Source organism: Cinclus cinclus, chromosome 6 (genome assembly GCF_963662255.1).
Source record: "Cinclus cinclus chromosome 6, bCinCin1.1, whole genome shotgun sequence".
NCBI classification, from domain to species: Eukaryota; Metazoa; Chordata; class Aves; order Passeriformes; family Cinclidae; genus Cinclus; species Cinclus cinclus.
In genome coordinates this window covers 6,706,786-6,730,145 of record NC_085051.1, presented here as the reverse complement: position 1 = coordinate 6,730,145, position 23,360 = coordinate 6,706,786, and the positions used below count along the sequence as shown (strand labels likewise).

General features: G+C 40.6%; 1 protein-coding gene across 1 annotated transcript in view; it reads left to right on the top strand.

The window, feature by feature from the left end:
- Window positions 1–23,360, top strand: part of NELL1 (neural EGFL like 1) — a 274,747-nt gene that overhangs the window by 41,274 nt on the left and 210,113 nt on the right. The window contains exon 5 of the mRNA XM_062494129.1: window positions 17,338–17,434. Coding sequence (XP_062350113.1) covers window positions 17,338–17,434 — 97 coding nt within the window. The remainder of the gene's footprint in view (window positions 1–17,337; window positions 17,435–23,360) is intronic.

Below are 23,360 nucleotides of genomic sequence, written 5' to 3'. Positions count from 1 at the left end.
AAATTCTGAGTCAGCTGTAGCATCACTATTCAGTTAATTAGAGAATTTTGTGAATGCTGGTGTTTATTTGAGTATATCTTAACCCTTTATATCTTTGCACTTGGAAAAGGAGTCAACATCTTGTTCAACTTGGCATTTTCTTATGGCAATGCAATAAATGTTGAAGCCGTGGAAATGAAGAGCAAGTCAATGAGGAGTACTTCTGAGTGCTACTGAAAACTCTAAGCCTTCTTCATGTTAGTGTTAGGGAAGATGCAGCTGGAAGTGTAAACAGAGTCCAGTGTGAAGAGCTGTGGACTATACATGTAAAAGTACATGTAAATGTCACTATTTTAGGCTGGTGTGGTGTCTGGCTCTTGGCAGAGCTCAGGACACCTAATGAGAAGTGATGCTTCTGCAGAATTAAATGTACAAGAGGAAACAGGATATGAATGCTGTCAGTATATTCACCTGTCCCACCTCCTGCAGAGGTTTGGTGTCATCAGAGCAAGAATTTAGCTTCCTGTGTACCTGTCTAGTTAAGGAGGTTCTCAGCTTTTTTTTTTTTTTTTTTTTTTTTTTACTGTTTTTGCCAGCAAAACAAAAATGGAAAAGAAAAAATAAAATGACTGCCAAAATTAATTGAATTCCTACTGTATTTCTTTAGGGCTTTGTGACATTGCTTCCTTACAGACATGCCTGAATTTGCATAAATGCATTACTTCCTTTGTTTAGGTCTGTGGTAATGTGTTATAGATTTGGAAGGCTATTGTGAGCAAACAACTTGTGAATGCAGTGTTACTAATGTTAATCTGTACCTGAGAATGCATTGCAAGTGTTTGCATTGGGAAAAAATACCCAGTCACAACCTCGTTTTGCTACAGGATTAGTACTGTGATACCCAAAGCTAGTCTCTGACTGCCAAGAACTGCAGTTGATCAGAAAGCATTGGAGAAGAAGCTTTTAATTTGTAAACAGATAGTCAAATCTACTTATTCTCTTCCCAGCCCTATCACCCCTATTACTCTGATTTGTAAAGTTGCTTTGACATTTGTACTTGATTATCTTGTGGATTCAGTTCAAAGTCAGCGTTGTTTTTCAGACCTGGGTAGGTCAGGAAAAGTACTTGGGAACTAGCAAAATACCTGTAGTGCTTTAAAGCATCACCTTTAAAACAGTGCATTGTCTCTGTTCTAATGAGGTGTCATATGGAGGGGGAAGCATAGGTATTGAAGGAGGTTTATTTGCCCAGGTACCTGTCCTTTTGAAGTCAGCTCCTGCTGCAACTTACTGACTTCCTTTAGTTCTCTCAAGAACAAGGAGTGGGAATTGTAGCTGAGTTTGATGTTAGAGCTTGGAGCTGCTGACTCAGGATTCATAGAATGATTTAGGTTGAAAGGGACTTGAAAGATGATCTTGTTCCAATTCCCTGCCATGGGCAGAGACACTTTCCACAACATCAGCTTGCTACAAGCCTTGTCCAACCTGAACACTTCCAGGGATGGGGCAGCCACAGCTTCTCTGTGCAACCTGTGCCAGAGCCTCACCTCCCTCACAGTGAAGAACTTCTTCCTATTATCTGTCCTGAACTCACCCCACTTTGATTTGAAGCCATTTCCCCCTGTCTTACCACACTGTTTCCTTGTCCAAAGTCCCTCTCCAGATCTCTTGTGGCCCCTTTAAGTGCTGGAAGGTCATCTCAGTAAAGAGCCTTCTCAAGGCTGAATAGCCCCACATTTCTCAGCTCATCTTCATGGGAAGAAAAAAGGTATTGAAGTCCAGACTGAAAACCTGTTGAATGTTACTGGACTCTCTGTCTTGAAGAGCTTTTGTGCTAGGCCTAGATAGTAGCCTCTAGCCAGGGATATCTCTCAGAAAAGTGACATGAGAAGCCATGGGTGCACTTGCTAACTTGCTTTTAACATTCTAGTAAGGTTCTGAAAGCTTAGAAAATGAAAAGAGTGCATTAATTATAAATGTACTACTGATGCACAAGTAAAACCTGTGCTCAAAGTAACATGGAAATTAACTTTCCTGCTTTGGGTAGGATCTGTGTCTCCCTGCTCTAGGCAAGAAGGGATTGTCAGGGATTTTCTGGTGGATGTTGGTGCAGGGCAACTGTGTCATTGTCCTTAAATAGCCAGTAGTGCTAATAGTCATTTATATATATGTATGCATGATCAAATAAACTCTGCTGTGCTTTTTCCCAGATTGGGCCTCTGTTCATACCTGTGCTGTAGGGAGATTTGCAACCCCAAGCCCTAAAAGATTTGATGTTTGTCTTCCCTGAATCAGTTTCAGCTGTAGGATCTGTATTGTTTCCTGTAGGTGTAGAAGAAGGGATTACAGGCAGCCTTGCCCCTGATAAGTCAGTTGTACTAATTACCAGAGAAGAGGAACAGCCTTGCCCTTAATGGGTTGCAGCTGTGACTAATAAAGATAAGTGTAATAAGAGGGGTAAGTTTGCTGGTCAGGGGGCTCTTGGAGGAAGAGGACCTTGAGGAGGTAGAGGAGCCCTGAGGAAGAAGAAACAGTCCAGAGAGGCACAAAGAAGAACAAAACAAGGAAAGAGAGTTGCTGCTATGAGAGATCTGCTGTCAGGCTGGGTCTGATGGAGTTAGAGCCTGCAGCCATAGCTGAGCTAGGTGAAAGCCTGCATTCAGTCTGCAAACCAATACTTGCAGTCATGGTCCAGCAGGAAACAGCCAGCAGTCAGAGTCTGGACTCTACAGTAGGAGCTTGCTGTAGTCAGAGTCAGGATGGCAAATCTGTAAAGATGTCATAGCTTGAAAGACAGGTGTCTGCTAAGGAAGGCAGAAGCCTCTCTTGAAATAGAAAATGTAAACCCCTTCCCTCCAAATTATTATAACTTTGAAATTAAGGAGCTCTCAGGCAAAGATATGGAAATAGGAGTAACAGTTCTTTTACTAGGAAAATTAAAATGAAAGTACAGCAATACAAAAACAACCAAAGCACTGACAGAGTCACAATACAACCTGACACCCCATCAGGCAGTCAGGGTGCTGGTAGCAGTCCCATTAAATGCTGGCTGCATCCTCCTGTAGTGACAGATGTGGTTCTGTTGAAGCAGTGATCCTGGAGAAGGGTGTAGTTTCTTCTGAAGGTCCAGTGGTGATGAAGATGGGCCTGGTCTTTCTCTGGGAATCCAGTGGATAAAAGGCTGCCTGTGGTGTTCTAAATCTCAGATTTTATTTAGGTAGGAAATGCTTGGCTCCTCCCCCAGGGTTGAGCATCTCCCGATGGGATGATGTAATTTTATCAGCCATGCAGTGGGACTCAATGGCCCATTAACAGAAGGTATCTTCCTGCAGAAAGGATGGATTGTGGAAAAGATAAATATCACTGCCTTACCTGGTTTTAACAGGTGGTGATAGAATACATACTTTTGGTTACATCCTGCATTGCAACCCAAGACAGAAGAATAAACCAGGACCCTTTCCACATTGTTAAATGGGAATCTGTGTCTTGGCTCATTTCTGCTGTTAACGAGAGGTCTGCTCCAACAGTTTCCCTTGGCACCTGACTGTCCACTGGGATGCTTGTCCCCGATGACAGTAACAGCACAGAAATATGTTGTGTTTACTGGTGTTGAGAAGAGTTAGGGAATAGCTTGGAGCCTCCAATTTAGGAGGTGGCAGGTACTGTATCAAAATATATTTATTGACAATCTATTTGCAAAGTAGAAATTCCAAGTTGTTCTCAGTGTAGCTGATTAATCTGGAGGGGTAAGCCTGGAAGGTGTGGGTTTTTTGTGTTGTTTTATTTACCATATTGCTACAAAGGTAATCACCTATTCAGACACAATGCATATTCCTTTACTTGAACTCTGTGGGCATAGAAGGGAGAGAAGGGTGCTTTGATGAAAAAATGAATGTTCTTCCAGTGGAAATGCATGCTGGAGTGCCTTTTTCTGTGAACAGCCTGTGGTTCTGATGGATACTCTTAGCTGTTTGATGGAGGGGGCTGGTAAGAGCATAAGAGAATAGATTATAAAACTGGAGCAGGCTTGGAAGTAGTCTCCAACTGAAAAAACATGTTGTCTGCTTCTTTTATGTTAGAACAGTGCATTAGGGAATAAAAAATGCATGAGCAGTGAGAACTTTTTAATTAGAAAAATAAATAAATAAAAGTAACATCCTCCAAATATGGGAATCCAAGACCTCTGAGTTTTTATAAGTAAGATATTCCAGCTGCCAACCTGAGGTTTTCAACTGATCTAAACAAAGTTCTATGACTTTAATTAAAGTGCAATAAATTTAAAGAAGGTTAAGGGATGTATTTAAAAGAGGGATTTGTTGCTTTAGTTACTGTAAAACACTTTCCCTTGAGAGGGAAAGTGGTGTGGTGGCAGTGCTATGCAGCTAGGTAATTTAGTCTTGCTATTTGAATATGAGTTTATGACCCAGATTACTTCTCTGCTCTCCAAGCTGTAGCAGAAACTGTCAGAGAAAAGGTTACTTGGGTAGAGTGCTGTAATTATGCATCATGGGTGCACCCAGCTTCATATCTGTGGCATTGTGGACTGGAAGTTAATTGTCACCTACCAGAATTCCCTTTTGTTTGGCAGAAAGGCTGCAAAACGTTTAGTGTGAGAGAGATCTCCAGCTGGCATCCACATCAGCTGCCATCAGTCTCTATCATTACAGTTACTGCAGTTAACTGCAAGGAAATGTTGAGGATACAGTCAGCATTATTTTCTTTTTAAAGAAGCTTTTAAATAGCCAGTGTTTTTCACTGAACAGCTAATGCATCAGCTGAATGGGTGTGACCAAAGACTGAATGGTATGTTTTAATCCAGTCCCTAATTACGATGAAAATTTATTTTTTTTATCCCCCAAAAGATAATTTTAACTCCTTCGTATACTGCATTGAGAAAATTGTGAGAATGCGTGAGTATTTATGAAAGCGCTGAAAAAGTACTAGAGGAGAGAATGGTAACAATCCATATCTGTGTCTGCCTTAGACCCTTTGACCACCCCCAGAAGGCAGAAATCACTTGTACAGGTACCTGGGCACTGAGCTTCAGCAGAGAGGCCTCACATAGCTCCTGATCAGCATGGAATCTCCATGTGCTTTGGGCTCCTTTCGGGAGCTGGTCCAGGTGCTGTCCAAGAGGAGCAGAAGTCATTTGCTGGGAGTTTGGTTAAGGGTCATCCATAGGAACTTGGGAGAGTTTTAGGGAGCTGTGGAGCCAGAGTTTGGTACCTGCAAAGCCCAATTACTGCTGAATATAGACTCAACAATGGTTTTGGTCCTTCCCTCCCAGTCAGAACTGAGGACTTTTGGTGTTTTCTGGTGAATTATAAACATTGGTAAACTGGTTGACAGCTTCAACAGGACAGGAATATTGTGTTATGCTTTCCCATGGCCTCAGATGGTTTAGTAATTCCCAGAAGTGTGTGACTATCTGTATTAACAAATTGTCAACTGTTTCTATATTGGTCCCATATACCTGTATACATTTTTTTAATGTTGAAAGAAACACATCTTTGAAATGGTGTGGTTAGTTACAAGAGCAGTCTCTGAACATTTAGCTTGCATAGTTTGAAATGTATCTGGATATTTTTCCTATGATTTATTTTTTCAGAAGTCTCCTGTTATTTGGCTCTATTTTCTTTTTATTTGTTGATGTGGGGGTCATATGGACAGAGAGGTGGTCATAGTAATTTAAGAGTCAGCCAGATAAAGCAAATGTTTTGAGCTTTTTCCTTTCAGATTGTAAAAACAATTATCTTGCTCCTGCCAGGCAGATTAACTGAGATCTAAGGAATAAATGAACTCTTCCATTTGAAGTGGTTAGCTTGAGTTTAGAACTACAAGTCACATAGGGTACTGGAGCTGAATTAAGAAAATGATAGCATAATACCAGTTAAATATTTGTGCAAAAACATTAGATCTTTGCCAAAGAGCAGGTGAGAACCCCTCCAAATTATTCAACAGCAGACTTGAAACCTGAGTCTTCATGGAGCAAATAGTACAGAGCCTTCGCAAAAAATCTGAAACCTCCTGAGTGTGGTGGGGCTTGAGAGGATGATTGAGCAAACAGGGCTGAGACTACTGAGATCTGTGAAACCAGTCCAGAGTTCTGTGAAGTGGTTTAGTACTTGAGGTATCTTTCTTTGGCAGTTTAGCAGGGTTACCTAGAAGGTAATTATTTGAGGAATCCGATCTTTACAAAATCCTCAGATTGGCTGCAGGGAGGTAGAGACTGCTTGATGGCATTTCTTAATACCCCAAAACCTAGCAGTTCTCATTATTTCACAAATTGGTGACAGAAAACTGACAGCACTCTTAAGAGCAGTGGTTCAGGTTCAGTCACATTTTGGGTGTGAGGAGCTGGAGGCACATGGGGTGCTCAGAGGTGGAAGGTGTCAAGTCTTGAAACACCTGAGTGAGGCTCTGGGGTAGCATGGGTCTCACTGCAGCAGTGGTGTGTGAGCAGGACCAGCCAGGTCTCTGTGGTGTTTGGATGGTCCTGCAGTATGTTAGGGGGTCAAGTAGCTCAGTGCTGACTGTGGGGACAGCAGAGTTCCTGGTTCAGTGCCGTGCATATGAGCTGCTTGCCAAATGTGCCAGTTGAGGGAACGGCAAAGGCGGTCCAGTCTCATGCTTCAGAAGATGAGGTGTTTCTGCAAGGTGAGGAATACTCCCATTTCTACACAGATAAGTGTTTAGTGAGCTGGGTGCTGTAGCTTTTTTGATGGTGTGGTTTTTTTTTTTTTTTTAATGGGGAAAAAATTCAGATATTAGCAGCTGCTTCCACTTCAAGTATTTTAATGATTTTAAATCCTTGTTGTGATCTGTATTACTAGTGGAATGATACATCAAAGAAGCAGTAAGAAGGAAGATGGTAGTTTGATCCTAGGCACAGGGGTAAGGTAGCATGCAATTGCTTGTCCTTGTATCTTGCTTGTCCTTGTATCTGAGACCAGGCAGTAAATGAAAGCATCAGTGGAAACTGCATTACTTAATTGGGCTGCAATTTTAGTTTCTTCAACACATCAATAGTGAAAGCAAATAACTACCACTGTGCCAACTAAGGCAACTTGGACTTTCAGCCCAAGCTGAATTTTTCTGTGTCACACCAGCTCCTTATATTAAAGTTACCTGAAAGATGTGCCGTGAAATATCCCTGGGGGACAGCCCAGTGCAATCTGCAGTGAGAACTCTCATTGACTTGAGCAGAACCATGCTTTCATCTCCTCAGTGTGTCAGATGTTGTGAGAAATATGCTGTCCCTGCAGAGTGCTTTTCTGCCTGTCTGCTGGCAGTTTCCATCTAAATTCAATTTTAGAACCAATATAATGGCTTGTTCTGTGTTTACTGTCTGTTTCATACACCTCCCCAGTCATGGCCAATTAGTTTTTTGTGGAGAGGGTGTAATGTTATCTTTCAAACAACCAAGACTAAACTGGACAGTTGGAAAATACTGTGGGGAAGGAGAGATGTGGGTTATCGGATGTACCTGCAGGAAGAACTGGGGAACAGGGAATGAGGCCATGGAATTAGTGTTACAGAGATAGTGGCTGATGGGGAGGAGGAGTGGCAGCTCCCCGGAGAGCTGGGTACCTTTGCACAGTGCTGAGACATCACCAGGAGCAGGCCCTGGCACGAGTGTGGCAGCAAAGGCAAAGCCTGCAATTCTCAGCCTGCTCTTGCCTTCCATCACTGCAGCAAATTGGCTCTGGAATATGGATGAGGTTATTTTATTATTACATACAAATCCTCTAGTGATGACATGAACCGCTTGATGAGATGATCCTTTGACAAGATATCCTGTAAAGCAATTAACTTCCCAGCAGATGTGTTTTTGGAAGGGGGGAAGAAACTGTTTAGTAGAAAGGTTTCTTGTGGCTGACTGAATTTTAAGTTTATCTTTTGTAGCAGTGCAGAAAGAGTTGAAATCAGAAGTCTTGTTCTTCTCACAATTGCACCTCTCTTAATGTACAAGATAAATCAACTTGGGGCTTGAGAGGAGCGTGAGACAAAGGCTGCACATATTTTGTGAAGAGGGGCTGTTCCAAAATTGTAAAAGCTTATCCTGCCTCAGGTTCTTCTGTAACAGAGTGAACATCTGTGTGCTGCAGTCTTGGGCCAGGGACCAGCACATCCCTTTATGTGGCAGGCAGATGGAATAGAAGCAAAGTTTCAGAACTGCCAGGTCTTACTCAATGAGCACCTTGTGACAAACCCCAAAAGCAATATTAATTTTTTTTAATTCATGACAAAATAGAGATGGCATAAGCCATTTAATCATGGTTTTACCTCTTTGTTCTGATAGCATTTTATTTTGGGGCTTGTTTTGCTGCAAGACCTTTTTTTGTGCACATTTTGATGCACATTATTCCTCTTCTGCTTTCTGATTGTAAGATAGGCTTAATTGGCTGCTACTTGTTTCGTAGATATTCTAATACAGGTTTTTTATCTCAGATGTATCTTGCTTTAAGGGTTTCTTGTTTAATTTGTGGGAGAGGAGCTTTTCTTCTTTTTATATCTTGAAAGAACCCATTGAATTAATTTCTTCCTCTTATTTCTAGAATCTGCTTTTAATTGCTCAGACTTGGTTTGATGATATTTTGCATCTGGGGTGTACTCTGAACATTTGGTTCATCTGAGATGGGCTTTTGGTATGATACTTGGTATGGTAACAAATGAGTGTGCTGTGCTTTTAGCTTTCTTGTTAACAGTTTGCTTTATTCAGTGTTCTGGTTTAGAACCTGAGCTTCAAAGCTTGCTGAGGTTAAAGGGTGTCCTTTAGGGATCCTGTGAGTTTTAGTATTGTCCTCATTTATAAGTATGTTTGTCTCCTTGACTGTAGTGGATACTTGTGTGCATCATAAAACCCTTCTGCTTTGTGGTTTGTACTGTGGTTGCCAGATAGTGGTAGCTGCTCACAAGTGATAAAGAGATGCTAAAATACCTTTGGGGAGTCAGATATTTATTTGAAAAGTAGCATTTCATCTATATAGCTCTCAGCTCTATATGAAGATGTGTGAAGTCCTGAATTCACATTAATCCATAGAAGTTGTGCACATTGATTTTTGTAAGAACAGTCTGTATATGTAGATGACATTCACTTCAGAAGAAGAATTCTTTTGACCTAGACACCACCTTAAATTCTGCTGAATGTGGCAAAAATTATAATCTTCACCTAGACCTCTGACAGGTACATTGCTCGTGTGCTTCTGCTACCTGTAGGTTATGTACAAGTTCTGTGGGCAATGCCAGGGTCAGGGACCATATGCTGTTGAGCTTAGCATTACCTAAAAGAGCAAGGTTACTGTGTGGGTTAGTGCTGTTAGGCAGCTGAGCACCACACGGCTGCTGCCTCTGCGGTGGGATGGGGAAGGGATTTGGAAGAATGAAGGTGCAGGGGGGGAAAGGTGTGCTGAAATAAAGACAGTTTAACAGGTAAAGCAAAGCAAAAGAAAGAATTAATTCACATCTTCCATCAGCTGGCAGGTGTTTAGCTGTTTTCCTGGAAGAAGCAGGGTTTTGTCTCACGTCATGGTTACTTGGGAAGACAAATGCCACAACTCCAAACGTCCCCATCCCCTTTCTATTTTCCCCCAGCTTGTATTGCTAAGTGTGATGTAATATGGCATGGGGAATCCCTTGGGTCAGCTGGGATCTGCTGTCCTGGCTGTGTCCCCTCCCAGGTTCTCGTGCCCCCAGCCCCTCTCTGAGGAGCAGAAAAGTCCCTGACACTGTGCAAGCACTGCTGACCATCAGCTAAAACACACATGGGATACCCACGCTGTTTTGGTCACAAATCCACGTGGCACCATACCAGCTGCTTTGAAGAAAGTTATCTCTGTCCTAGCCAAAAGCAGCAGTTGCCAAAGCTGAGAAATATGATAACTATTTGGATATCAAACCAGCTGTCTTGACACTAAAAGCCCTGCTCTAGATCCATCACATGTAAGATACGGTTGACCTCATAGTTTGGCTTATTTTTTTTCTCTATAACTCTTGACAATCCTAAGCAAATGGCCAAATTTCTATTTCTGCTTAGAGTCTGACTCAGCCTATTTTCTGGGTTTTTCACACTTTCTAAAGTGCTGATTTTGTTATATGAAGATGGGTAAACATTGCAGCCTTGTATACAGCCTGTTAGGACTTAGACACTCTTTATTACTGTTGTTGTCAGGAACCATTTGTATCTGTTTTGTCATTTGCAAGTACAGTTCTTAATATTGACCTTGTTTATAAAGGTGTTGGAATTGACTTCAGGTTCTCCAGACAAAAGTTGCCATAGAGGCAACTCTGACAGATGCATATCTGCCCTTCATGGGGCCACTGCTGTGTCATATAACGGGTCCAGTCCTCTACTTTGGGTCGATAATAATGATTTGTTTTAGTTTAGTGCTTAAGAAAGTCTGATAAAATTCGTGGATAACTTTGTAGGAAACCGAAGAGCCTAATATGTTTTGTAATGAAAGCCCCACACAGGCAGATAAGATCTGTGTGGATTCACCCTTACTCAATTGATGTGTGGAGAGTAAACCCCCAAACCAGACAGTGAAACGTGCTCTCGTGACCATCTGTACTTGCATTTATGTAGTTTCTTCCTGTTTGTTAGTTACTTCTAAGGTTTTTTGAATGAAGAGATTTTTTTAAAATTGAATATTATTTAGGTGAATTTTATTTTCAAATCCAGATTTGTATTTGTAATAATTAAAGTGGAAAATAAAGTACATTAACTTTGGCTCTGTGATTATACAGGGAAATCAGTGGAATAATTTGGGTGACAGACCTTGAAGACAACATAAACTGAGCATGTACTCTTGAGTCTTCTACCTAACATATTCTATTACTGGACACTTATTTTTTTTTTCCAAAGCTGAACAATAACTTGATTAAATGGTTGGCAGTTACTATTGTATATTCAAAATTTAATAAGAAAAAGCTTCCCTCATACCCCAAGATTTTAATCTAAATTGCTTTCCTCTGTTAAGTGATTGTAACCTCCTATACTATGGCAAAGGAGATAGCACCAAAAAAATCAAAATTTCCCTCAGGAAGTTTATTTTTCTGAAACAAAACACTTGAAAGTGAATGAATAATTCAGTTAAAGTTGCTCCAGAACTGAATGCATGTCCAATAATGCGTCCTATCTGTAAGCACTATCAAGAAAATCTAGTCACATTGGTATTGACACATTTTCATTGGGAAGCATATAGAAAATGGGTTGAAAGGGAATTGTATAAAGATATTGTAGTATTTATTTTTAAAATCAATTCCTAATCTCTTTGGAAGGATAGATATAAAGACAAAGGCCATTACTGTATCTTAAAGCTAGGAACAGATGTAATCAGTCATTTTCTATATGCAGGTGGGTTCAGAGAATGTTGGACAAACTTTTTGAAGCAGCTGATTGTTTTTATACAGTGGGCTATTCCAGAGGTGTACTGTGTTTTTGCAGGCTCAGTTGGAGATGATAGCTAGGGTCAAAGGTGTTCAACACCTCTGCAAAATAGATTAGGAAAAAGATTGGTGCAAAACATAGGAAGCTTCCTTCTCACCTCTGACTTTGTTTACAGAAGTTGAGAGTGCTGTTTCAAAGACTGCCATGTACAGAACTTTTCTATACCCTTCAGTATACGTAAAGGATCTGAAGATCCAGATGGATGTATACAGGGTAATGAATGGTTGCAGGAGAATGTAATTTTTGAGCAGCAGGCTTTGAATTGCAAAAATCTGTTTTGATGATTCACCCTGATGTCAGGAAGGGCTCCTGTGCAGCTGTTGGAGGGGCCTTTTGAGAGTGATTCATTTACTGTAAGATGAATCACACCCTAGAAACACTTACATCTCTTCATTAAGTGAGTGAGTCTAGAGAACTAGCTCCACTGTAGGTATGAACTTTTGAGATGTTTAAAATTGAGCGTGATGAATTCAACACCTGTTCTCTGCATGGAAATTTAGAGCTTCCCTCTGAGGAGGGACCCCAAACAAAGGAACTCCTGGGCTTTTATTCCCTCAGTCTAAATCTCTATTTCAAGCCTGATTAATGCAGTTCAAGGCTGTGCATATTCACAAATTTCAGAGAATATTCTGAGCTGAAAGGGACCCACAAGGACTGGAGTCCAGCTCTTAAGGGAATGGCCCATGCGAGGATCAAGCCCTCAACTTTGGTGTTGTTTAGCATCATGCTCTAACCAACTGAGCTAATTGCAGGGTTTTCATATCCAGTCTGCAAACAGAAGGCATGTTCCAATTTTAATAACCTACTCATATTTTTAGACTCAGAAGAATTTTAAAGTGTCGCGATTTGGTGTGCTGCTTCGTAGTGACTGTTGAGTTGCAGTCCATTTTATAATTCAGAATTTTAGGCAGTGGCACCTCCTGATCAGTCCGTGTTGGCTGATGTATCCTAATGTGAGCAGACATAAAGTTTATTTTCTATTCTGCTAAATATTTCAGCAATTTCAAAAATGTGCCTGACATGGGAAATACTATATGTATGACGCAGAGCTGCACCTCCACAAAAGTTGAAATACTCTTCAAGTGTTAACTTTTGCTTATAAAGGTTGTGTGTAAGAAATCATCTTCACTGCAAGAGACAATTCCATGTCACGTTTTTTCCAGAGGGAGCGTGACCCAGTATGTGAGGCAGGTAAACCTCAGTCATGCCCAGTAAAAGGCTTAGATCTTGGGCAGAGATTCCATCTTTGTGATGTTGGTTAATCTGTGTTTCAGTCTGCACATGTATGAGGGTATTTCCCTTTTCTACCATTCTGTATTATATATATACCATTATATATCTAATTTATACCATTGTATACTTGCACATTACAAAGAGGCTAAAAATAATTTATTTTGAGTACATGGAAGGGAGCTGTCTTCGTGTCCAACAGAGTTTCTAGAACTTCTAGAGAAGTCCTTCCTCTATGCAGAGGAAGTGTGTGTGTGTGTATTAGGATGCAAGTATTTTAGATATGCCTCCTTTCAAGAATCCACTGATTATTTTATAGATTTTCTATTTTCTGCGTATTGTCTTCACTGTGGCAGAGACACCTGTTTGAAATGTGTCCTTGAGAGGGGTGATTCTGATGATTGCGCAAGAATACTTAATATATCAAAGTGTGCAGATAGGGTAGAGATATAGATACAAGAATATAATGGGTATTTGTTGATTAACACATGTATTAACAGGTGTATTTCTCACTGTATTTTGCTAAATGGATCAGTGGTTGCTGAATGTATTCTGAGCATGAACATTTCAGGACGGGGGATTGGTTCATTGTTCCATTACCCTGGTTTTATGGTTTAACTTCTTTGAAATATGTTGGCATAAAGTAGGGGCAAATCAAGCTTTCTCTTGGAAAGCGAATGCAGCAATCATAAATCTGAGAGCCCGAAGTATGTAGTAGAGCTTCCATTAACCTGCAGACCTGGGTCTCCCCGTGTTGGAGGGGTGTTCAGCCTGCAGCAGTTTTAGTGACTACAGTTCCCCTGAGTCCTCTTTCTGAGCATTCCTTTTCTTGTGAATTGCGTTGTGCATTTCTCTGTGTTGGTATCAAAGCCAAATGTGTTGGAAACTGGTCTCCAAGGAGCTCTAGAGCAGCAGTTCATAAACTGAAGTGTGTAATTTAGGTATTCATATGCCAAATACAGAGTATTGGTGACACGGGTATAAAGCCATAGAAGGTGACATGCCTCAGCCCAGAAAGTCAGGTATGGGAAAGTGAGTGATGTGGAAACTTAATGTAGGTGTTTTGTTTTGTTTGCTTGGGGTTTCTTTGTTTTGCTTTGCTTAATTTTTTTTTAACTGATGTGCTTTTTCACCTTTTCATTTCCCAAGAGCATAGAGGGGCTTACAGGAGTAGCAATATGTTGTGTATACTTGCCATACCTTTTTTTTTTTTTCTGATGCTGTTTAACAGTATACAGTAATAAAGTAAATTGAAATATCTGATTTGTAAATCAAATAGTGTCAACCGAAATGTCTTTTGGCATAAAAAGATAATCAAGGAGTGGTTTACATCTCGTGCCCTCTCTCGGCTTCTAAGCCTGTTAATTCATAGGCAGATCTAAGGAAAACAAACCAGCTTTGTCGACATATGTGGAATAAGGCACAAGCTAACCTCAATGAACCCCTTAATTTAAGGTAAATGCCTGCTTCATAAATGTGACTTGAATTAGAGTAGAACAGTAGAGGAATATGGGGAATCTTGAGCTTCTATGTCTTAAGGATGGCACTTTGTGAAGAGACTGTAAAGAAGGTGACTGAAACCCTGCCCACATTGGTTGAAAGAGTGTTAAATCATCAGAAAAGACAAGCCATATTAGCCTGTCTCTAATTTATCTTCCTAACTTGCTGTTGTTGAACTGTCATATAGCAATGTCAGATTTTGTCTGGTATTTTTTTTTTTTAATATGCAATTGCAGATAGATATTGTAGAGTTCTTTTATCAACACTAACTAGGGCAGATAAATAAAAGTCAAATATTCTTCAATAAGTAATGGTTTTGAACCTGGTCAGCACTGGGATTTTATATATTAGGAGAATTGCAGTTCTTTATTGGATATCGATTAGTCTTTTCAGGAGATGAAACATTTTCCAGTGAGGGCATTATTAACCAAAATCATGAATAAAGCTGTGCTGTATATGGAAAGATAAATTCCTAATATGATAGAGCAGTTTAGTGCACATGCTCTCAGGAGCTCACGCTCAAGGACCATATCAATTCTTTGTTTCTTGTTCAGTATTTTGCGGTGGTTTTGCATTTCTATAGTTGAGTTTTGCATAAGGTATGACAGAAGGCCTCTATTTAAACTTTAAAATATTGGTAGAAACAGTGCATGCAAAAATCCTGTAATTCTCAAAACCTGTTTTAAGAGAGTATAGTCTTGTTTTGCTGTTTGGATGGGTAAAACATGTCAGCATGGTAATTTTACAGATAAACCTAATTAAATAGTGGAAAGATTTCTTTGAGCTTGAATGTATCATGTGCATGAAATGTGATGAGTTAGGGCTGATGATTATTATAATAAACTTTAGCAATGAAATTATGAGTATTACAAGAAGTCTTCTGACTACTGTACTCTCATTCATGAGCTGTAATTTTTGTATAACTGTTTTGCTCTTAGGTTTGAGATTTTTCTAGTTTTTTCTTTAAGAAAACAGTAGTGTTAGCCTTCAGTTTTATGAGTTGCTTCTATTTCATCTTGACAAATGGTTTACTCCCTTTTTTGATAAGCCAAAGTGGGTGGGATATAGGACTCTGTACTTTGACATAACTTTATAGATCTTTCTAGAAGTTCTTTAATACTGGGATGTTATTCTAGGTCTCTGGAAATAACTGTATTTTCCAGTAGTGTGGCATGGTGAATTTGACCTTGGTTGGTGGACACCAGGTGCCCAGCAAAGCCACTCCATTACTCCCTTCCTCAACTGGGCAAGGGAGAAAAGAAAATAATGAAAGGTTTGTGGATCTAGATAAGGGCAGGAAGAGATCACTTGCCCCTAATAGCTGAGGGCAAAACAGACTACTTGGGAAAATTAGTTTAATTTGTCATCAGTTAAATCAGAGTAAGGTAATGAGAAGTAGAACCAAATACCTTCCACCTACCCTTTTCTTCTTCCTGTGCTTATTTCACTCCTGATCTTTCTCTGCCTTGTCACCACAGATGGCACAGGGGGCTGGGGAATGGACCTCCAGGGGAACACCTGCTTCCCCATGGAATCTCTGCTCCCCTGCTGGATCATCTTCTCCCCCTCCTGCACTGACCTGGGAGTCTGCAGAGCTGTTCCTCTCACATGTTCTCAGTCCTCTCCCTAGATGGAATTGCTGTTGCTCAGTGACTTTTCCCTCTTCTCAGAAACGTTATTCCAAAGGTGCTGCCACTATGAGTGATGGACTCAGCCTTGGCCAGTGCCAGATCCATCCTGGAGTCAGTTGGCACTGGCTCTGGCAGACATGGAGGATGTTCCTAGCAGCTTCTCACAGAAGCCACCCTTGTAGTCTCCTCCTTGCAGTACAAACCCAGTACTCATGGCAATTTGCAACATAAAAAAATCACTGATTGCACTTAGTGATCCTCTGGTAGAAACATGTGGAGTGTAATTGTGAAGATAAGTTCGGTTAATTGGCTTCTGTTTTTCTTTGGTGTTATTTTTTCATGTTTGCTTTAAAGCCATAGCTTTAAAGAAGGAAAAATAATTTGACCACAGATAATTTCACCTCTTTAAGTTAGGGGTCTTGGCAGACTCAGAGTCTTCTCTTGTGATTGCTGTGATTACTCAGCAATGCATATTCTCTGTAAACTGGACAGTAATAGAAATAGATTTCATCATCTCCTCCACAATCCTTATTAAGCATGCTGTTTTTGTTATGAAGCAGGAAGGTCACGGCTCCCTCTGATGTGACATGGCAATATGAGAAGCCAGGGTTAGTAACTCTGGCCTTGAATATTTCATGTTCTGAAATGATGATATCATTGTAGCATGTTCCTGGAAAAGTTGTTATGGAAACTTCATTACAGCTTTTCTAAAAATAAACAAACAAAACCCCAAGCAAAACCTTTTTAGAACTCCAAATACTTTGTTAGTTTAAAGATTGTGTTACAGCAATTTTTCACGAGTTAGTTTTGGAAATTAGGTATGCAGATTACTGCAGTCATGTGCAAGTTTATGCAGTACCTAAAGGTACCTTGCGGACCCCGTGTTACTTGCTGTCACTGTTAGATACCAGGCATATATGAAGAGGTCCCATTCTGTGCCAGACCTGTTCTAGTGACAGACACAAGGTGGATGTGCAGTAGAGGCACCACACCTGAGCACCCACCTGAGCAAATCCAATAACAAGGGGAGAAAGGTCCACGTGCAAGGATGAATGACACAAATGTAGAGGGGGGAAAAGAAGAAGGGAGTAGAACAGCATAAAGTTCTTTTGTGAAGTCTATTCAAAATTCTAACCGGTCTGAAAGCCCCAAGGGGTTGTTGGATTTGGTTGGATCTTGTGTGTGATGGCACTTTTTCTCTAGGATAGATTTTGAAAGACATTCTTAGATTAATATGGTCCTATTTTATATTTTTCCTTACTGTGGTGGGTTCTGGCACTGTATTTTTTTAGTGCTGCATAGCTGCACAAGGAGAGTTTCAATGTTATGGAGTCTTCATATAGTTGTGATTTAAATTTTTTCTTACTTATTTTAAAGTTTTAATATACTTTCTTCACCATAAACAATGATAAATACTGTGTTTAATGAATATTTTTTGCGGCTTTATTTTTGGTTTGATTTTCCATCTTTTATTGTTACCTGATTTTGTCAAAGTAGTTTTTAGAGGAAAGAGAATATTCAAGTAAATGAAATATCTTTCCTCTACAGAATTTATGAACGTGTCATTGATCCCCCAGAAACGAATTTGACACCTGAAAGCAATTTATGGCTCGGACAGAGAAACAGGAAACATGGTTTCTTTAAGGTAAGCTGATGTGAAATGGCACATGAAGGAGGAAAGTAATAAATAGTAAACAAGGCACTTCCAATCAGTTGTCTTAGACTCATGAAGTAGGATATGCATGAAATGGTAGGAAGTTTGGACAGTTTGTAAACAGCTTGTTTACAAGGTAAAAGTTTCTGATATTTATTCCAGTTTTGGATAACAAGGCACAGCACGGGTGTTTATCTGTGGAAGGAATCCATAGAGCAGCAACAGGCCAATCTGCCTATCCTCAATCTGGGCATGGATTTGTTGCCAAGGTGATTTACCACCCACTTGGTTTCCATGGGAAGCTGTCAGGTCCCAAGACAATTTTGCAAGTTGCATGTTCTGAGGATGTTTCCTCAAAGTCCCCAGATTTCCAACAAGCTAGGACGATTATGCTTTTGACTTAGATGATAGTCTGAGGATAGCTCTGAACCTACAGTGCATTTCATCCTCCAGTAGCTGAACTGTCACTGTGAAGTGAAATTGATAGTATTATTTTATTCTACAGCTGTTGGTTCTTTACCTCAGCTGCTTCCCACTATTCCACAGATGGTAAACATATGTTTATAGCTACATGGGGAAAGGAAGAAGTTATATTGGAGTCGTCTGTCTTAAATTCTTACTTTATGCAGGCCGTCAGAGCCTCAGAAATCTGGGATATTTTATGTTTGTAAATTAATATTTCTATGTGTTACAACTTTGGAAACAGCAGGGTAGCTAATGATATGCTAATGAGCTGACCATTTTTATTGATCGTAATGAAAGTCGACAAGTGCCTTACTTTGCTTTATGTGTGCTTGAATATTTTACTAACTTTCTTCAGGGCAGAAATATAATTGGTTGTGGTTTTTAAAATCCTGCTTGAGAGTTTACGTTACTCATTGCAAAATCTTGGGACTTTGCCAGTTTGTAAAAAGTACACATCTCTGAATATTTATATGCTCAGCAGGATTTCCCATTCTTTTTCAGAGCAATTTGTTTCACTGTTTTAGCATATAAAGAAATAGATATATTTTCCTTAATGTAAACAGAGATCTGCAGGGAAATAAGAGCATTAAAAAAGAATTATCATTTTTGTATGTGTGTTGTAGCCATGCAGATGTGTGTAAGGAGAAGCAGGTTTGTTGCGTGAATAATTTTTTCCTTACGCCTTTTGTTATTGTTACTGTTCATTTTCTTCTCATCTCTCTTTCCAGTAAATTGTGCCTGTCCATACCTGTGATGTTCACCTTTTGTGCCTCCAGTTCTCAACTCCATCCTGCCACAGCGGGGAGGGGTAGAGGACGGGAGATGGACAGAGAATGGCCTGTGGTTTGGGAGGGTCTTGGTGGGGATACTGAACTGGGGAGTACCATTCCTAAACCTTAATTGGTGGCACAAAGGGTGGAGATAGCAACAGAGCCAGAGTGGGTTGATAACTTAGTCACTCTATGGACCTGTGGTGTTAGGTAGGGAGCACTGGCCGCAGTGTTGCCTGGCTTGTCCGTGGGAGTGTGGTGCCTAACCCCCTGTCTGTGCCCTGATGTGCCCCTCACAATGGGCATTTCAGGGCAGGCAGAGGGATCAGGATTACCTTGTTGCTGATCCGTGTGGTATCTGCTTATGACTTGATAACATTAAGGGCTATGAGGGTTATTTTGGATGTGTGTTCTGTGTTGTTCTCCTACCCTTACCTTGGGTTTTTCTGTGGGGAGGCAGTTAATAATCATATCTAATCTATTGTGTAAAGAGAGGAGGATGATTTTCCGTGGCTTTTCAGCTCCTTTTCTTCCTTCAGGCCTGTTAAAACATGTTTTGGGAATTTTAAATTTTCTTTGGACTTTAAAGAAAGCATGTTCTTGTTGCTGTGTCTGTTGTGTTTTCTCAGTATGCTCTACAGTACCATGTTTAGAGCCAGGACAGAGATTTCTGGGAGGGTCATTCAGAGATCTGCCCTGAGGGAGAATAATCATGAGTGTCATGGAATGTGGGAGAAAATGGGCTGGTATTCAGAGAAGCTCTCTGCTCCAGTGTTTTGTGAGCTTGTCCCTGAACAGCTACAGGACTCTGGTATAGTGATGGTGTTTGCAAGAAGAATGCTGTTGGTGACTCCAGAGAGGAGCAACTCAAGCAAAGGCAAACCCCTTCATGGAATTGTTTTTGCTCGAGGACTGGGGTCCACTTGGTGGGTAATGCAGGGAGACAGGGAAACACGATGTGTGCCTCAAGGGGATTTGATTTTTGGGTAAGAACAGTCTGTAATGTTGAGCTGTATATATAATGTTGGCTGCTGCATGCTGCTGTCTCTGTTTGTCATAACTGCCATGGACAGTGAGTAGGGACTGCTCCAGGTACACCAATCCTGAGCTCCTGTGCAGCAACCAGCCAGCAGCCCTCCTGTCCTGGGAGACATCTAGGGCAGATAGAACCCACAGTCATAGTCTAAATGAACTCAGCAGACATCTTGGAGGGATGGCCATTGACTACGGAAATGATACCTGTGATTGTGTCTATTTATGTTGTTGGAATGGTGTAGGATCTGGGTGGGACATAAGTGGTACAGAATAAAGGGTGGATAAATTAAGGCTGTCATGGTTTATGAATGGTACTCCCCAGTTCAGTAAGCCCCCACCAAGACTCTTTCAAATCACATCTTGCTCTCACTCCTCCTTTGCTTCCCCCTTCCCACTGTGGTGGAATGGAGTTCAGAATTAGAGGCACAAAAGGTGAAGATGGTGGGTGTAGATAAGAACAATTTACTGGAAAGAGTGACGAGATAAGAAAATGAACAGTAACAGCAACAATATTATTAACAAAAGATACAGGAAAAGAAATTATTTACACATTCCTGATAATAGATGGTACCAGATGGTTCCCTCCTCCACATTTTCTTGACCATAAGGAACTCTTCCTCCTTGGAAGAGAGTCCCTTCTCCTGCCTCCTGCAGAGGTGTGAGTGCTGTAGAATAATCACCATGTCCCAGCTATGCTCTCGCCTGGCTACTGCAAAAATTAACCCTGTGCTGGACGGAGCCAGGACAGCCACACAAACTCAGGGTTTGTTTCAGGGCTAAGGAATACCATTATGACCAGGTTAGGAAGCTTAAGAAAATGCAACTGAAGGGAGAAAGATTGATGCCAGATGTCTATGGAATGCTCTCTAGGATGGATCTGGTTGCTGCCAGGATCAGAATTATCTGCAAAATTTGTTTTATTGCTGAGGAGAAACCTTCCCCGTAAGGGTTCCTCCAAAGAGCTAGTGCAGAAATGAGCTTATTAATGCCTTGGTGAGAAGGTGATTTATGTTGCAAGACAGTAGTTTTCATAACTACTAGAGCAGGCTCTATTGATCCTGCTTGTGTCTGGGGATTGTATATTAGGTGCTGGAGAAGAATATTGGTATTTTATTGCACAGTATCCTGTATATAATTTATACAGTCACATGACTCTGTAATAATTCTGGATTTGGAGTTGTAAGGACTAAGGTAAAACTCAGTGTAGTGCTGTGGGCAGCTGTTCAGTGCCTGGCATGGCTACCCTGAGTGGAGCAGCACATGGTGCTGATGGAGTTGAAGTCTGGGCTGTTGACATGGCTTTGCCAAGGCACTGGAGTTTCAGGCACGTCTGCTGGTGCCACCGTGTAGAGCCTTTCCCAGCCCTGGCCAGTGCAACTTGCACAGCTGTGTGGATCACATTATCTCTGTGGCACAAGTAGGTTTTAAAGAGGATGAAAGGCAGTGGAGGAAATGAAAATGCAGAAGTGGAGAGCTCATGGAATATATGAGCCTTTTCACAGAATGTGGGAGGACTGTTCTATTTAATAGATATCTGAGAAGTGCAGTAAACTGGGCTTTTTGCATTATGTTCTCATGGGATGGGCTTGATATTTAGCACTGCAGACCTGAATTTCATCTTACAGCTGGTAATCCGCCTGCACCAGGTGAAGGCTCTTCAACCTAGCAAGCCCTGATGCTGAGCTGAAGCTTTGATTGTCATTAGCCAAATGTTTTTATTGATAACATTAAGGTGATGTCTGCTTGGGAAGGGAAAAACTGGAAAGATTCTGACCACTGACATCACACTGTTAAGGACCAATCCAAGCTCTAGACCTAATGCTGAAGCAGGAATAATCAGAGTTTTTTCATATTTGTTACAATAATTATGGCTGTAATAAGTGTTTGCCTACAATGAAGTCTTTCTATTAAAAAAAATACATCAGCAAAACTTCTGCCCTTGGAAAGTTCACTTCTATGTTTGATCATAATAATTAATTTTCAGATGGTTTATAGACCTAGAAGTTATCTATGTTAGTGAACTGAAGTTCATATTCATACGTTATTACACAGTAATATGCTTTCATGTAGCCAGAAATTAAGACACATATAATAGTTGCTTTTCCTCTTCAGGCTATATCTAAATGCAAATCTTATCCAAAAGACAGTTGAGCATTGTGACTCTGATGCAACAAACATGTTTGAAGATGCACCCGAAGGGAAAAAAAAGGCCCCCCCAAAAAAAAAAAGCTGAAGAAAAAAATAGCTTTCTTTCTGGATGGTGTTTCATTAGCTAGGCAATATGGTCTGGTGGAACTTAGTAATTTCATTTACTCTTGGTTTTCAGTGCAGAGGCTTAAGTGTTGAAATATATTTTTATGCCTCACCTTCTAATTTCTCACTGATGACTGCTGATGAAAAGTATGTAAAATGGCTTTGAGGATGTTCCATTTCCAAGGACACTATTACTTCTTATTACTTATGGTTTTGTTATTGTCATAGGTGAAAAGGTTAATAAATGTATATACTTCTGCAAGAAAGAAAGAAAGGGTGATCTGATTATCTCTATTAATATTTTCACTTAATATTTGCTCATGAGACAATAAGCAGGAAACAATGCTTGCTGATTACATTCTGCTCTTTTAACAGATGAACGTGTAAATGTTACTTGCCTTGCCAGGCTTTAAGGAGTGTCTGAAGCCTCTGTTTATGGGTGAAGTGTGAGTGCCTATGAGCAAGTGATTATGTCCTTGCTCTGCAAAATTCACCCTGTTGCAGTTTAACTGAAAATTAAAGCACGGTTTGGCAAATCAGTAATTTAATTAGATAATAACTGCTGCCATGAAAAATTTCTTTTTAGATGAAAGAAATTTTTCTGCGTCTGCGAGGAGCTAGAACTGTGTCACAGCATCTAATTAACAGTCAGGGAAAGTGAAAATACCAGCACTAGAGGTCCCTTGATTTCCCTTGCTCCTCTCTGTTAGTGGTCATGACATCATTAAGGCCATGGGATCCTGTGAAATAAGTACATCACACAGTCACAGATGGACCAAATGCTTCATCCTGAGCTTAAAAGAACAAACACAAACTTCAGCATTTTCTGGACTGTCTGGAGTTCTCCAGGGCCCAGGTGTGCAGGGACACTGCATCTGCTGCTTCCACTGGGGATTTCCTTGCAGGGCAAGGGGCTGCACAGGGTGCAGCAGGCGCTGGACCTTTAGGTTTGGTTTAGGAGCCCCAGGTCACCTGCCCTGACCTTCTGCCAGTCCTGCACAGAACATCTCTCTGTCTGCCTGGGCTAGAGAGAGGATTTCAACCTGGCTGAAGGTACGATTACCCGAGCTGCCTGGTGAGATACAGAGCTAGGAGGCTTAATGAGACCAAGCATTGGAAGTGTAAACTGTTACTTACATTTGGCACCAGGTACTTGTCTTTTCAGTGTTTGATTTCACAATCTTATTTGTCTAAAAACCAGTTTTACCGTGTTTTCTTTTTGTCTTTTGGAAAAGTGTGTCATCAGCTTGAGCAATGGATATTATTTCACTGCTTTTCACCAGTCTCACCCCATTTAAAGACATTTAAGCAGCTTATATTTGGTGATTGCGAAAGAGAAAGTGGTATTATCACTGTAATATCCAAACACACAGAGAGATAGGAGGAGTTGTTAT